This window comes from Panthera uncia, chromosome D2, assembly GCF_023721935.1.
Source record: "Panthera uncia isolate 11264 chromosome D2, Puncia_PCG_1.0, whole genome shotgun sequence".
NCBI classification, from domain to species: domain Eukaryota; kingdom Metazoa; phylum Chordata; class Mammalia; order Carnivora; family Felidae; genus Panthera; species Panthera uncia.
In genome coordinates, this window is record NC_064818.1 from 45644073 (window position 1) to 45660308 (window position 16236).

Here is a 16236-nt window from a genome sequence, read left to right on the forward strand (position 1 = left end):
TGGCCCTGCATCCATATGGTCCAAATGGAGGCTAGAGGTCCAGCCATCACACCAGTGTTCCAAGCAGTGGATAGAGGAAGGTGGGAAGAGGGGCAAAGAGCATGTGCTAGTTATCTTTAAGGAGCTCTCTTAGAAGCTGTCACGTTGTGTTTCTAAATGCTGTTGGCAGTGGGCAATGTAGCTTGAGTTCTGGTTCTCCCTGTGCCAACCAAAAACCAGGCACTCTGTGACTAAAGGGAGAATGGATATTGCCATCTGCAGCTATCAATCTCTGCCACATAGTGCCCCTTTGCCTCCAAATACCTTGCACCCCACCTTCCATGCATAGAATATTCTGGGGCTTGGAGGGAGGGGTAACTCTGCACTTCATCCTGTTACAGCATCCAGCCCAAAAGGCTGGATAGAGGAGGTGGTGGAGGCAGAGGAGGCTGCCTAGGGCAGCCCATCTGGCCAGGCCAGCTCTACTCCAAGAGAAACCCCATGCCCAATGTCCCCCATGGAGAAGCTGAGCTGCCTTGGTGACATGTCTCCTGCACAACTCAGTGGCTTTTAGTGACATGCCTGAAATGGCCCCAATGGGCTCACCTGCATATGGCTTTGGGGCAGCCTGTCCCTTCCATCTGCCCTCTGCATTGAAATAACTGCCGAGGTGGCAGGGGGCAGGGAGGGCAACACCTTGAATCCCTCCCTTCAGCTTTTCATGTGAAACGGACTGATTTTTAAATTTCAGCAACTAATGTTCAAAAACTGTAGTTCAGGACAAATAAACATGCCTATGTGCCAGATGTGGCTCTTAAGTGCCACAGTGGGGCGGGTGGGGGTGCGGCTGGATGGGGGAATTGGAGCTCCTCCCCTGGCAAAATCTGGCCAGTGGGTTTAACATCCGTGGAGAAGGCCCTGCATGAGCCCCCTCATCCTAGAAGGCAGGGCCAGTGACCACCCATCCAGGGGCAGAACTGGCCACAGATGAAGAGTAAGTGGGACTCTTGCAGAGACCCTGAGAGTGAGCCAGCTGCTGGGATTCGCACAGAAGCTCAGGACAGTCTGGCTGACTTCACCGCCCACCTGCTGGGGTTCAAAGAGGGGTCGGGACTGGCTCAAGGGCTGGGTGTCTGCCTGTGATATGTGACACTCCGTGGAGGGGACCTCAAGCCTAGGGTTTGGGGGTAGGTGATAAGGCCTTGTTTGCCTGGCCCGCAGACTCCACCAACCGGGACGCACTGGACATGATTGAACGCTGCATCTGCCTGGTATGCCTGGATGCCCCGGGAGGCATGGAGCTCAGCGACACCAACAGGGCACTTCAGCTCCTTCACGGCGGAGGCTGTAGCAAGAATGGGGCGAACCGCTGGTACGACAAGTCCCTGCAGGTAAGCCTCCCCAGTGGCGTGGCCAGGGGCCCGAGCCAGCACATGCTCACATCCAGCAGGCTGGCTCGCTGGCCTGTGCTACCCAGGATGCTGCATCGGGGGCCAAGGGAGCTGAAGGCACTGGAAATGTGCTGCTGGTGTCAGCCCCTAGACTGGCCAGGATGCTTCTCTGGAGCAAGTGCCCGAACCCAACTCAAACCCCTAACCTTCCTGCAGCCTGTGCCAGGCATGTGGGACCTCTGGGTCAGACCTGGGGCTCACTCCCCATCTCCCTTCACACACTATAAGGTGAGGGACATGACTTTCATAATGACCATATTAAATAGCCAGCGATCTCTATGCTTTGGGCTAACATTGCTCACACTGAGAAGCATTTCTAGGCAACATCTCATTTTCCGCTTTCTCTGGCCCCTACGTTCTGGTTATCCTTTTTTATTGGTTTGCATATTGGTTCTGCTATTCCTGATGAGTTCTCTTGCTGCTGTGCTGGCTGTCTCAGCCTCCACCAGTGGTGCTAATGGCTTGTAATCTTTCATGGAGCAGCTGTGGGAGAGAAATGATATAATGGATGTACAGGACCGGAAACATAGCAAGCCTTGGGAGTGGTTTTTAAAAGGCACCGTTTTCCTTCCTTTCTTTTAGTGACAGGGACAGAAAATCACTAATGCATGAGTGGGCACAGCCTTCCCCTCCTGCCTCACATGGGTGACTGTGCCCACCTCTGGGCTCTTTCCACGGGCAGGACGGATGATCAGGTGAGCTGGAGGAGCCAAACAGGCTCCCAGGGACGTGAATTGAAAGGATCAAGAGCTAGTCTCAGGACAGGAAAGCAGGGGATGTTGGGGAAAAGAGAAAAGGATCTGCAAGGGTTGAGTTTTGAGAAAGATGACGTGGGAAGATTGAAGAATGGGAGGAAAGCTTCGGGTCACCGGCACGTGATGTGAGAGACTGGGCAAGACATGAGGAGAGTCAGCTCACGTGTGATTGTTACAGCATCCTGGAAGAGTATCAGTAAAAAATGTCAATAGCTTGTTTGTTTGCTTGTTTGTTTATGGGTGGTGGACCAGACTCTCTTGAGTGTGATGCTGTGCTGAGCCGCTATAGGCAGCCCCACTTTATCTGGGGTACGCTTTAACAATCAAATCTCAATCTCATTATTTTCTGCCAGCACTTCTGTACATGCTGAGTATGTTCCTTTTCTAAGTGGGCTAAGTACAGCCTTGGTAAAATCTTTACAGTGCCTGTGGACCCTTCCTATACCTTCTTTCTAATCCTCATAGCAATCCTGTGAGCTGGGCCTTATTGCATCCATTTTAAAGGGGAGCAAACTGAAGCCAGAGAGCTGAAATGTCTGGTTAAAGGTCTCCCAGCTGGCAGGTGGCAATGGCAGACCTGGAATCCGGGTCCCTGACTCGAAGCCCAGGCAGCAGGGAGCAGAGCATCCTCAGAACACCCTTCCTTCACTCCCACCAAGAGACAATTTGTTTCTCCCTGGGAATCTGCACACCATCCGAATTGGATCATTATCTTTCAGTCACTCATTCAACAAAATCACTGAGCACCTACTATGGGGTAGACACTGGTTTAGATCCTAGGAATAAAATCCAAGGTACCAGACACACAGGGTGGACTCAGACACATAACCACACAAAGCCGTACAGGCTTGTGGCCCCAGTGCCCACTGTGATGGGGAAACAGGGCTTAACAGAAGCTGAAGGAACTTGCCCATGACCTGAGCAAAGTATGTACAGCTTCCGTGTGAGGTCTCAGGAATCACTGGGCTACCTCAGCCAGGGAACCTTGGGCTCCATCCTCACTGCCCAGAGCATTTCTGGGAAGGAGGTCACACGACAGAGCTGCCTTGAGGCCCCCATATTCTCAGGTCTTGGCAATTTCCAGAAGCATTCTTTTTGGGGAAATCATGTGCTTTGGTGTCCCTGGAGGAGAGGTCCCTGAGAGGTTGAGGATGCCTGGCCTGGAGCCAAGGGGCCAGTTTGAAACGCAGATGCTACCAGACGTGCCTCACCCCTTCTTCTTGCAGTTTGTGGTGAGCCGAGACGGCACCTGTGGTGTGGTGTGCGAACACTCCCCTTTCGACGGCATCGTCCTGGTGCAGTGCACAGAGCATCTGCTCAAGCACATGTGAGTCTGGGGGCGGGGCCCCTTTGCAACAGCCATAGAAGTCAAAGCCAGACTGCCAAGGGGCTGCCAAGCTAGGCCAAGAAAAATTTGGGTGTCCGTCGGGGGGGCCACATTTGTCCGGAAAGTGTCTTAGCAAAAGATGGGTTTGAAAACCCGCTTGACATCATACACTTTATCTGCCATGGACAGAGGGGGGCAGACTGGACAGCAGGTTTTGGGCGGTTAGAAAAAAGCTTGGCAAAGGATTCTCAGCCAAAAAGGAACACCTGCTTTGGCCCAGTGAAGCCCAGAGCAACATCTAGTGCTGTTCAGAGTCAGGGCTGGGCTGGCTTGACCCAGCACAGAGGAGGGCAGGTCCCACCTCCTTCCATCCCCTTGGGCTGCATCTCTCTCCCTAGCTTCCAAGCCGGCCAGACTGAGTGCTTCTCTATCCCTTAAACACACCGACCCCTTTCCTCTATTTGTGGTTTACCCATTCTCTCCTTCCAGAATCTTCTCTCTGAATCTAAGTTCTAAATCTCTACCATGATTTAAGAACTCTTTAGGATCCCTAAAAGCCCTCATGGACAAAACAACACAATTTGCTTCTTCAATTTCCTTCCAAGTGTTTCATAAATGTCAGTGGTGGAAAGCGGTGGAGTGGAAAAGCGTGAAAAGAAATACGGGGCTCTGGAGTCAGGCAGAACTGGCTGGAATCCTGGCTCTGCCACGTGCTCATTTGAGTGGCTCTGCTGACCCTCAGTCTGTGTTTCCAGGGACAGCTCATACCCACTGAAACTCCAACAGCTAAGACGCATGCTGCCGGCAGCCCGCAGCATGTGGCAGGGCCGCACGAGGTCACCTCTCTCTGTCTGCAGGGTGAAGAGCAGCCAGAAGCTGGTCCGAGCCGACTCCGTCAGTGAGCTCCCGGCCCCCAGGAGGCTGCGTTGGAAATGCTCCCCGGAAATTCAAGGCCTCTTAGCCTCCTCAGCAGAAAAACTTCAACGGTACAAAGTCCAAGTCTCTTTTAGGGTGATTGCTACCACCTCACCACAACCCCCTCTATCCAGGCTGGTATCCAGAGGCAGCCTGGAAGTTTCTAAAGACCCCAGCTCTTTGCCTCCCCTTGCCCACCTGCACTACTCCCTCCCACCCCCATCATGGAAATGTATTCAAACTAAAGGGGAGTTACAACTCTCTGGGAAATAACCTTGCTGGAGTATCCATCATTTCCATAAAATGCAAACATGGAGCTATTTTTTCATGGGTTTCACCTGACTGAGCAGAGCCAAGACGGGGAAATCATCCCCCTGCTTTCGGGGGGAGTAGTAAACAACTGGTTTGCATAGGTCATTTGAATCCAAGCTATTTTGATTTGCTTGAATTTACAATGCAACTTGACAAGGGGGCCTTTTTTCCCAAGAGGAGGGAGGCAGTCAAGGCCCTAACGGGACCGTGCAGGAGGGCCCAGGATGGGTCTGGGCATCTCTGGGTGGGCCAGCACTAGAACGGTGGCAAGTTGTGGAGTGAGCTGTAGGCTGGCAACTAGGTCCGGACCTTGGTTGTTCATTCCCTCATTTGGTAAGTGAGCATGATTCATTCATTCACTCACTCACTCATTTATTAAACATGTACAGAATTTTAAGTGTGCCAGGACTGTGGAAAGGCTGAGGACACCAAAATGAATATACCACAGAGCCTGCCGTCCATGCTTCAGTGGAGGAAGTAGACCCTCAGACCAAAACGTGTGACACAATAAAGTGCCAAAACCAGGGAAAGGAACTCACAGAGGCTACAGGAGTGGAATTCTACCAGGACATGGTGGGAGGGCTTTGCAACGATGGGCCTTGAAGAATGGATAGGAGTTCATGGTGCAGGCAGGGGAGAAGAGGCAGAAAGGCAGCTTGTTCAAGCTTGTACAGGTTCATAGAAGATCCAGGCTGGCCTGGAAACCAGCAACTGAGAGAATTGGCAGAACTGAGGCACTAAAGGGACGTTGAGGCCACATTGTGAATACATTGCTGTTCTTGTGTTATGGGACCTGGAAGCTGTCCTTCAGTGGTGAAGAGCCCCTGGAGGGTTTTGAGCAGGGGGGTTCAGGGGGCCAGTGAGGAGATTATGGGAAGTGCATGGGTGAGTGGGACAGATCATGGCCAGGCTTGAAGGGTAAAAAGGGCAAGGCCACTGCAGGCTGCTGTGGAGGATGACTGGCTGTGGCAGGAGAGTGGGAGAAGCCCCAGGTGTTCATGTACAAATGGTGCTGATATCACAACCTTACGGGGCTGTTCTTGGGATGAGCAGGCCTCTAGGAGAGTGAGTTGGTAGACTGGCAAGTCCTGGGTGGAGAAAACCCCCACTCATTTTCAGAGATCTGAATGGGGCCCCTGAAGTTTTCTTTTCAGAAGTGGGGAACCAGGAGAGGCCTGAAGCTGAGAAAGCAGGAGGAGCCTTGGGGGTCCTGGGCCACCTGTGGAAGGGAGCAGTGTCTGTGTGGGCAGGGCCTGGGCAAGAGGTTTCCAGGTGGCTGTGTGACCATGAACTCAGCCTGTCTAGAGACAGTTGACTAACAGGTTGGACTGAGGGGTGGGCCTCCATGGGTCCCCAGAACCTGACATGGCCCCACTGAGAGCTGAGCTCCCATGAGGAAGGGGGAATAGCTCAAGGAAGGGCAGGCAGGCAGCATCTGTGACCTGAGGAAGTATGTGCGTGGAGGCTTGGGGTTGCCTGCCCAAGGCTCTGTGTTCACTTATGGCCAGTGGACAGATGGTGTGGACCCTGCCGGACCATGTTGCAACAGACAATCAGCCCAGACCCCAAACTCATGAAGGAAGAGACTGGTCAATAGGGGATGACAGGTACTCAAGGGTCTCAGTGTAGACTCAGGGAATCTACCTGTTACTCTGACAGTGACTCATGGGCAGTAAGGACCTGGGCATGCCATGAAAGGCTCAGTAATAGTTCCTGGGGTTTATAGTCAGCGGCCAAGCCCAGAAGAGCAGCCCTTGCTGGGGTGGCCATGACCAACAGGGAGGCCCCAGGTCTTCTTCTCATAGCACAACAGGGAAGAGTCTCTGTGAAGAGACATGGCTTACAGCCATCTCAGAAATAGGCTTTTCCCTGGGCAAAGGTGGCATGCCCAGTCTGGCAGAATAGCCAGGATGCCAAAAGAGTCTGACGATGTGGGACACACCTTCCCAAACAGGTCAAATGAATGGCCTCCTTCAGGCCTGCTTCTGTGGGCAAGAGGCTTCTAGGATTTTGTTTGAGGACACTGCTCTCCCTGCCCATGCAAATGCCTCTCAGGCCCCTGTGCTCCCAGGCCCCTCCCCTACCACCAGAACAGGGCCACTGCCCTGCCTGGCCAAGCCTCACCTTCAGCTCAGGGATCCCTGGTCTTGCATGCCCTCTGCCACTTCTGTATGTCAAGGCCTGTCTCTGACACCCGATATGTTCCTGGTGGGCAAGGACTGTGTCCTCAACTTCCAGAGCACTAGGTTGTACACCAAGCTTGAGCAACTTGGTTAGACTTTGTGGTGTGTGCATTCCATTTTGCATGTAATAGCACCTCTTCTTCTTCTGCCACAGAATAGTAAAGAATCTCGACTTTACTGTTTATAAGTTTGACATCTTCGGGAAAACATTCATTAAGAAGCAGAAATGCAGTCCTGATGCCTTCATTCAGGTGGCCCTCCAGCTGGCCTTCTACAGGTGAGCAAAGCCTGCTGGCGGAATGACGCTGCACAGGCGGGCTAACTGACAAGCTGCCCTAGACTCTAGGGTCTAGAAGCATCCTAGAGGGAGGAATGACTTCCTGCGGGCCTAGGAGATGGGAGGACCAGAGCAGGCTGCATGAAAGAAGGTGCCACTTCATCAAAGTGTGAATCCAGTCTCAGAAAAGAGAAGGAAAGACATCAAGTCAGGAATTTGCCCGAGTGATGGCACAGGCGCACAGAGCTCAAAGCGCCAGAACACTGAGCTAACAACGCGGGTGATGGAGGCCGCTCCTACTCTTGCCCTCACCCAGCCTCTGGCTGTGCCCTGTTTCTTTATAAGGACATGGAACCAGCATACCCCCCACCCCTGCCCACTGTGGGTCAAGTCAAAGAATTTGAACTCATCTTTGATTTGTCCCTGTCTCTCATTCCCCACCCGTGACACCACCATGTCATCCTCCAGATGTCTCTCAGAACCTCTCCCCCCCACCCCCCATTTTCCCTCTCCATCACCATCGGCCCCTCCCCCGCCCCCATCATCTGGTGCTGCTTAACTGCAGCATGCTCCCCCAGGGTCTCTGCCTCCACTCCCATCTTTGCAAAACGTTGAAATATGCAAATCAAATCCTATCACTCACCACCTTGAACCCTCCCAATGGTTTTCCACCATGTTTAGAACAAAGTCCAGGCTTAGAAAGTCTCCCTGTGAACTGGCCTCTACTGGGGCCCTCCTCCCAAGCCCTTTACTCTGGCTGTGCCTCCGCCCACCCACCCGTTGCCATCACCACTCTTCACATGCCACCTCCTCCCCTCTCCTGGGGTCTGCTCTGGTGCCAGCTCTCAGAGGCCTGCCCTGACCCCCTTATCTAAAGCAGCCACCTCAGGCCCTCGCCATCCAGCTCTCTAGCCTATCCCATTGTGTCCTCTTTTTCTTTCATAGCAGTTGTTTGTGTGAGCTACCTTGTTTGTTGATTTGTTGATTTTTGTTTTCTAGCCTGTGTCTCCCAAGCCTGACACTCTGGGTATCTCTCACACACCCGGCACAGAGTAGGCATCAGGGGCTGAGTCACAGATGTGAGAATACACGACAGGAGTTTGATCTGGGGGGCGGCACAGTCAGGTCTGCAGCTTAGAGAAGTCCCTGCGGTGGTAGCCCTGTGTTGGCAGCAAAGTAGGGAGTAAGGGAGTAAGGGTTGAAGGCAGGGAGCCCAAGCAGTCTTTGACGGGAGGCTGAAACTAAAATGCAAAGTGGATCATCCTAAAGACAAGGCCAGCTCCTGCAGGCTCCAGTGCTCCTGGAGCAGCACTCATCAGCCGGCATAGGTGATAAATAGCACTACCCCACCAGGACCTGCCTGCATTTTGCCATGTACGGGGGGGGGGGGGGGGAAGCATAAAGTGACCTTGCGATAAGGCTGGGGCAAGGGTTGACAGCACTCGTGTGGACACAGCAACCCAGATCCCAGTTTCCCCTGGAGGGGTGGTAACTCACAGGGAAGGAAAGTGGCTACGGCCATTCAGAGCATTGGGACTCCTTGGGGAAGGCTGATGTCACCCCACACGAGGTCTGTGCTCATCGTGGGGACACAAAGGCCTCGCTGGCATTGAGCTGTGGCAGGTCCTGGTGTCTGGAACTGCGGTCGCCATTCTGATACTGGAACATGGCTCAAATGGGCCATGAGGTCAAGGTTCTGCTGGAACCACAACCAGAGATGCCGGCAGGTGTTAGTTCAGAGAGCACTTCGGACCCAAATCTAGGAGGGGGCTAGTGGACCCTGTACAAAGCTCTGCCTCCTCCACCCTTAATGATCTTTGTTGCACTGGATGTGGCCAGCAGTGGATGTGGCCAAAGGCTCCTGTGAGTAGCCCAAATAGGATCTGCTTCTCATGGAGAACATTCTTCAAGAGTCTAAGCCATAACAAAAAAAATTTTTTTAATCTGCCCCTAGAGTCTGCAGAAGCCTGGAAGCTGCCTAAATTGGGGTTGATCAGTGATTAGCCAGTGATGGCATCTACTTTTGTGCTCAGCATGGCATTTGCCTCCTGGGGCCATAGAGATAGAAGAAATGAGCTCCCTGCCAGAGTCCTTTCTCCTTGGGGAAATGAGGCATAAATGTACAGGAAGTTGATTGACCTTCTCACCAAGTTTCAGGACAAAGCACTGTGCTGAATCAGACTTGGCCTTTCTCCTCCTAGAGCTTACCCAGCATGGGAGGTACATGCCCTGACAAGGCCAAGATGCAGGACCATGACTTGTATGTGACTTTGGGCTGTCACTGCCCCTCTGTGATTCTGTGTCTTTCTCCTCCCCACCCCCAACACCAAAGACTTTACTGACTGGTGAGAAAGATGTGTGCCAGCCAGGTATGCAAGCCTAGGAGTGCTCACGGCTCCCATGCCTAATGAAAGGACTTTCCCTGGCTGGTGTGGGGAGTGGCTCCTGTCCCAGACGTCAGGGAGGAGAGGCACAGCCATGGTGCCCACGGGTGCTGCCCCTGGACAGGCGGGCCTGTGCTGAAGTTTCCACTCATGACCACTGAAGCCCCCTCCCTGCTTCCATCCATAGGTCACGCTTGAATTGTTCTAAATAAAACAGGATTCCCTCAAGGGTGTGAATGATTAATTGCACAATTATTCCATTCTGTGCTATTAATCAAACACTCATCAGATCTTGAAGAAAATTCTAGGTTCCCCACCAGACTGGGGTTTTTTGAAAAGTTACCAGTCACTTCTTTATTTTATATCCACACAGTGTCACCAAATGTATGAAAGTCATATTAGCGACTCCCCGACACTCCTCTTTGGGAAATCTCCTCCAGAATTCTATTAACATTAAAATGAAATACTATGCCAAGTAGAGTCAGGACTGTAAAAATAAAGCCTGCCGAGGCTATTTTTCTTTCAACGTTTATGGTTTCCTGAGACTGCATCACCATTTGCCATTCATCTTGCATCTTATGCAGGCTCCACAGGAGACTCGTCCCCACCTATGAGAGCGCGTCCATTCGCCGATTCCAGGAGGGCCGCGTGGACAACATTCGATCGGCAACTCCAGAGGCGCTGAGTTTTGTGAGAGCCATCACTGACCACAAGGCTGCTGTGCCGGTGAGTCCTGCTCTGTCTAAAGAGTCTCCAGGAGGCCAGAGGGGCAGCGGTGGGCTGCCTGTTGGCTGGGCTCCGTGACAACCAGCTCCTTTAGCTTGCCACTGAGTAGCCCTTTAAAGCCCCATCTCTGGTTTGTCGACAGGCTTCGGAGAAGCTGCTGCTCCTGAAGGATGCCATCCGAGCCCAGACTGAGTACACAGTCATGGTGAGTGATGTGGCGCCCCCTCTCAGGTGAACTCATGACTGTGGGCTGTGCCCAGAGCGGGGCCTTCAAGAGTAGGGCCGTGGCACAGGACCTGGGTGAGAGCTGGGCCCAGTGGCTTGGCCAAGGCCATGCCTCTCAGAGCCTCCTTTTTCTTATTTTTAGATACTAGATAACATGGCACTCTTTTTTTTTTAATGTTTATTTATTTTTTAGAGGGATGGAGCACAAGTGGGGGAGGGGGAGAGAGAGATGGAGACAGAGGATCTGAAGTGGGCTCTGTGCTGACAGCAGAGAGCCCAATGCAGGGCTCAAACTCAGAAACTGCGAGATCATAACCTGAGCTGAAGTTGGATGCTTAACCAACTGAGCCACCCAGGCGCCCCAACAGAGCACTTGTTTTTACATGGATTTTACAAGAATACGACGAATGGTCTTTGAAAAAAAAATGATAATAATAGCAAATATGTTATAGCACTTTAGAGTTTATACAAGACAAGTCAAATGTGAGAGATGGTGGCCAAGCCTGGCAAACTGGGGTGGCTTGCACACCTTGCATGATCGCAGGTGAGGCAGTATTTATTCCCACCAAGGGCTGATTTTGCCTTCTTATTTTCTATTTATTCATATTGCCTATGAATAAAAAGGCTTTGCTGAAAATTAATAGTGAAATCAAAATTTTAAGGAAAATGTTCCCTTATTTAGAGAAATAGTTTATTTTCTAGCATGGCAGAGCCATCATTTGCATACAAACAACAGAGGATAAACTACTACTTGCACTGGTGATCAATATATTAACTGACAATCATTCTGGGGTGCCTGGGTGGCTCAGTTAATTAAGCATCTGACTCCTTTTTAATTAATTAATTTATTTTTTAATGTGTATTTGTTTTTGATAAAGTCGAGCAGACGTGGGGCAGAGAGAGGCAGGCACAGAGGATCTGAAGCTGGCTCTGCACTGACAGTAGAAAGCCCAATGCACGGCTAGAACTCATGTACCATGAGATCACGAACTGAGCTAAAGTCAGATGTTTAACCAACTGAGCCACCCAGGTGCCTCACCTCTGATTCTTGATTTTGGCTCAAGGAATGGTCTCACAGTTCGTGAGTTCGAGCCCCACATCCGGCTCTGCATTGACAGTGTAGAGCCTTCTTGGGATTCTCTCTTTCCTTCTCTCTCTACCTCTCCTGTTCACTTTCTCTCTCTCTCTCTCTCTCTCTCTCTCTCTCTCTCAAAATAAATAAATAAACATAAAAAAAAAACTTTAAAAAAATCCTCTAGAGCATTGCCCTAGGTTTCTGCTGTGTTAACTATTTTAAGTTGTGGGAACAGCTAAATAAAAGAGATGGGGTGGGAAGGAAAGAGCTATAAGGATGCTTTGAAGGTTAATCTGGTGCCTGGTTGGTGACATGGGGTAAGGGATGGGGGAAAGAAGCAAAGGCAGCTCCAGCTCCCTGGCAGGTGTATTTGGGAATGGTTGTGGAGAAAGGACATCCCAGTGAAGGAGCAGGTGTGCGCCAGATGCCCCATCACGGACTCTCACAGCACCTTATGCTTTTCCTTCATAGCACGCACACTCCCAGCACCCAGTAGCTTGGGCACACAGTGGGTGCTCAAGTAAGATTCCCTGAATGAATGAAAGAAAGACTGAGTGATGAATCATTCTACTCATTACTACTTGTGGCCTTAATCCAAACAATCTGTTAAATCAACCCCAGTTGCCACAGTGAGCTTGAGGTGGTGAAGATGGGTGGGTGGCTGCTGCAGAGAGTGGCTGCTTCTCCAGATCTGCCACCAATCAGCGATGACACAGAGGTAACCAGAGAAATTAGAAGTACGCCCACTTCAAAGATAGGCTCATAGTTCTTCCCCTCTGTTCTAACAGGGCACGTCTAAAGTGAGCTGAGGTTGTGTGACATGTCTTTTAACCTATAATTAGGTGCACTGGAAGAGACTGGGGCCTCTGAGTCATCTTTATGCGTTCATTCTGTACTGAGAAAGAACAGTTGTCAAATCCCAAAGCGTGCCTTGTAAACTTGAACAGAGTTCATTGTGATGGAGGTTTCCTCCTCGCTGGGGCTCTAACAACTAAGTGGGCATCTTATGCAACTGTGAACCCCCTATGATTTACAATTACCCTGATGTGGACCCAGAGGTCACTACTATAGGCCAGAGGTGGCCCCCAAGTCTCCATCACTTCCCATAATTGCCCCAAATAAACATGTAATCCAAGTGAAACGAGCGTGCATGCTACACATGCCACCTCAAGTGGGAAGGATATGAAATGAGTGCCCCGGCCCCACTACCGGCCATACCACCACTTCTGAGTTCCTCTTCCATAGAAATCCTGGAGTCCCCACTGCTATATTTTATCCTTTGATAAGAATTCAAGTGTCTTATGATAAAAAGAAAAAAATCTTTTTACATTCAACAAGCTTTCCTCTTGCAAACATCAGCTGAGACTCTGCTAAGATGTCTAGTTTCTGTCTCAAAATGATTTCTTAGATTATAATCCAGTTTAGTTGAGCTGATTCTGGGCCCATGAAATAGCAACCAAGATTTAGAAACAGACCTTAATGTCCTCTATCACTCACTCATTGGACTTCTGCTGGAGGATAAAGTATTAGTTGTGGTGAGAGTCTGTCCAGTGATATCCCAGGGCACCCCTCCCCATCCGTCCACAGGGCACAGAACCCATCCTTCTCCCCAAACTCTTCTCCTACCTATGAAGTTACTGGGGATGGCCTGGCCCACCTCTTCCACTTAGAGCGGTGACCATGCTGGGATTGAGAGGTGAGGGATACTCAGACTCATAGACCTTTAACTCAGACATGCTCATGTTAGAACCCAGCCTGCTCTGGACTCGCCCTGTGCACATAGGAAGGGTCCAAGAAGCAGAGGCTGAGTAGTAAAGTGGTCAGTCCTGGGTGGCCACTGACACCCACCGTCTGCAGCAAGCACTGGGTAAATGCAAGCCTTGACCCTTGCAGTCACCATTAGCATTGTGGACTAGAGACAAGGGGGAGGGCAGGGGAGCCCATTCTTATGTCCTGTTCTTTGTCCCTAACTACCCAGGCCATAACAGGGATGGCCATCGACAATCATTTGCTGGGGCTGCGGGAGCTGGCCCGGGACATGTGCAAGGAGTTGCCAGAGATGTTCACGGATGAAACATACCTGATGAGTAACCGGTTCATCCTCTCAACCAGCCAGGTACAGCCCTAGTGCAGCTGTCACCCAAGGGGCCATTTAGTGTAACCAGTGCGCTTTCTAAAAAGCCACTTGGTGTAACCAAGTGACTACAGCTCACTGGTTGGAGTCAGGCAAGTCCCAGATCTGCTTCTTACAAGCTGCATGACCTTTTGCAAAATGACTTAAATGCTCAGAGTGCTGGTTTCCCCACTGCCTAAATGGGTGTAATCATGGGCGCCACCTTGGCAGAGGTGGATTGGATGGGTACTGGTGCCCTAATCATTACTGCTTATTACCTTTAATCTGTTACTAGAGGGGTAGTGTTCCACCATGCTGGCCACAGGTTCTGAAGCCCAATAGGACTAGAGTGAAGTCCTGACTCAACAAGAGGTGACGATGTGGGTAGAAAGCCTAGCCCAGTGCCTGGCATGGACAGGATCCTCTAATCAGGTCACAGACATTATTATAAAGGTCTGTGTGGCCAACAGCAGGTGATTGGCTGCCATCCCAGCATCTCCTCACTAGTGCTACATCCTCCCTCTGTTGGAGGACCACTGTTGGAGAGAATGAAATCCACTAGAGAAGGCAGCAGTTTAGGAAGGAAAATAAACCCCCAAAAGTCAGCTTACTAAAACTCTACCTCATCTGCTAAAGGCTGGACATGGGCAATAAAAGGGGCTGACAAAGTTGTGTTTGAGGATAAAAGCCCACTCAGTAATTTGATTTTGTCATTACGGCAGTGAGCTCGTAGACGTGAATAAACGAGTGCAGGACGCAACAACATAAATTCTTCAGGAAACCATCCGTGGGCAAAAAGTGCTTTGGAATGGTTTTACGGCCTTCAGCTGTTGCACGGCAAATTTATCTCACAATGAGGTGACTCTATTAGCAAGACTAATGGTTTGTTCTGCCCCATTAAAATGGCCGCTGTCATTTCTGAAGGCCCAACTACAGAGCACCAGAAACCTTAGGTTTAAAACAAACCCCATCCTGCAAGTACTCAAGAATGTGTTTTATTTTCCCCGTAAGACCAGCTAATAAAATTAATTTGGGGTGTGGTGGTTTGGTGTTTTTTCCCTCCCAACTAGAAATGAACATTTATGGCTTGAAGGCCTTCAGAGACACATTTTCCTGATTTGTGATCCCGATTACAAAATCTCAGCACTCTGAATTCAAAATGTATTAGGTGCATAACTAAAACTCCAGTTGATGGCACTCTTTGAAATGCCCAATGCTGGGTAATTGTGCATGGCGGGGCTATGGGGAGAAAATCAGACCAGCCAGGCAATACTGACAGTAATTAAGGATGTGGGGAAAATCGACAAAGAAGACAGGCCAGATTTCCTTCTGTTCATAAATTACTCCCTCTGGGAAGACATCTAACTGTTGGGTACCACCAGGGTCCCATTGAGTTAATTACCCTGATTGCCTCAGTGCCTCAAACAGCCTTCCCGGTGAAGGAGAGTCTCAGCCTGAGACCCAGCACAGGTCACTCTGGGAGATTTTGACTCTACAAGTACAGCACATTTCCTACCAGGGAGTGGCTTATGGACCCTCTTCTTCTGACATCGTGTGGTTAGATAGGTTTGTTTTTATGACTCTGCCTGTGGCCAACCATGCTGAAGCAATTGGTTCATTTGGTTAATTCAGTCAAACGCCCAGGTGGAAAAGAGAAGCAAATATCCCGTTGAGGCCTCTGGGTTGTTGAAACGCCCTGCATTCTAGCAAGTTCGCAGGTTACATTTCAGGACAAGCAACTTCTGACCTGTCCTCTCCTCTAGGTGCCCACAACCATGGAGATGTTTTGCTGCTATGGTCCCGTGGTGCCTGACGGGTACGGGGCCTGCTACAACCCCCAGCCAGAGAGCATCCTTTTCTGCATCTCCAGCTTTCATGGCTGCAAAGAGACATCTTCTACCAAGTTTGCAAAAGCGGTAGAAGAAAGCCTCATTGAAATGCGGGACCTGTGTAGTCTGTCACAGTCTATGGTGGGCAAGCCATTGGCAACACAAGAAAAAGCAACAAGGCCCATTCAAGGGCACCAACCTTGACTCCTGCCACTAGATTTCACCTCCCCAAACCCAGCATTCTGCCGCTGCTAGACCCTGCCAAACCCCTGCTTCCCACCCTCTCCCCAGCTTTCAGTAGCTCCCATCCTCAGGGCCCAACACAGAGACCACACTGAGGCATCACACAAAGCAGGAGTGTTAGGAGGAAAGTGTCCCTCATTACTCATGGGAATTGTCATTATTTACCAAGGTTACCTCTAGCCTGTGTACTGGGAAATAAGACTGGCCTGGCTCTGAGGCAGCCTTGGTGAGATGGGGAAGTCTACACTGCCTTCCCTGTGTGGTATCATAAGCTTAATGTTGGTGTTTGCTACCCTAGCAGGACCTAGTATGTCCAGGTGAGATTTTTGACCCCAAAAAAGAATGAGTCAACCTATTACATGCAGTGTCCCTACATGAATCATGAAGAAAGAGGCTAACTCCAGGTCATTACCTCTTTTTTGGGGGGAAGAGTAGGGGCCTT

General features: G+C 50.7%; 1 protein-coding gene across 1 annotated transcript in view; it reads left to right on the forward strand.

Annotated features, from left to right (window-relative positions):
- The window catches only part of CHAT (choline O-acetyltransferase), a 41818-nt gene extending 26028 nt beyond the window's left edge, over positions 1-15790 (forward strand). Inside the window, exons 7-14 of the mRNA XM_049645355.1 lie at positions 1201-1370; positions 3412-3512; positions 4370-4498; positions 7077-7199; positions 10168-10309; positions 10452-10514; positions 13588-13725; positions 15486-15790. Of these exons, the coding sequence (XP_049501312.1) occupies positions 1201-1370; positions 3412-3512; positions 4370-4498; positions 7077-7199; positions 10168-10309; positions 10452-10514; positions 13588-13725; positions 15486-15755 (1136 nt within the window). The 3' untranslated portion in view covers positions 15756-15790. The remainder of the gene's footprint in view (positions 1-1200; positions 1371-3411; positions 3513-4369; positions 4499-7076; positions 7200-10167; positions 10310-10451; positions 10515-13587; positions 13726-15485) is intronic.
- Positions 15791-16236: the final 446 nt, after the last annotated feature.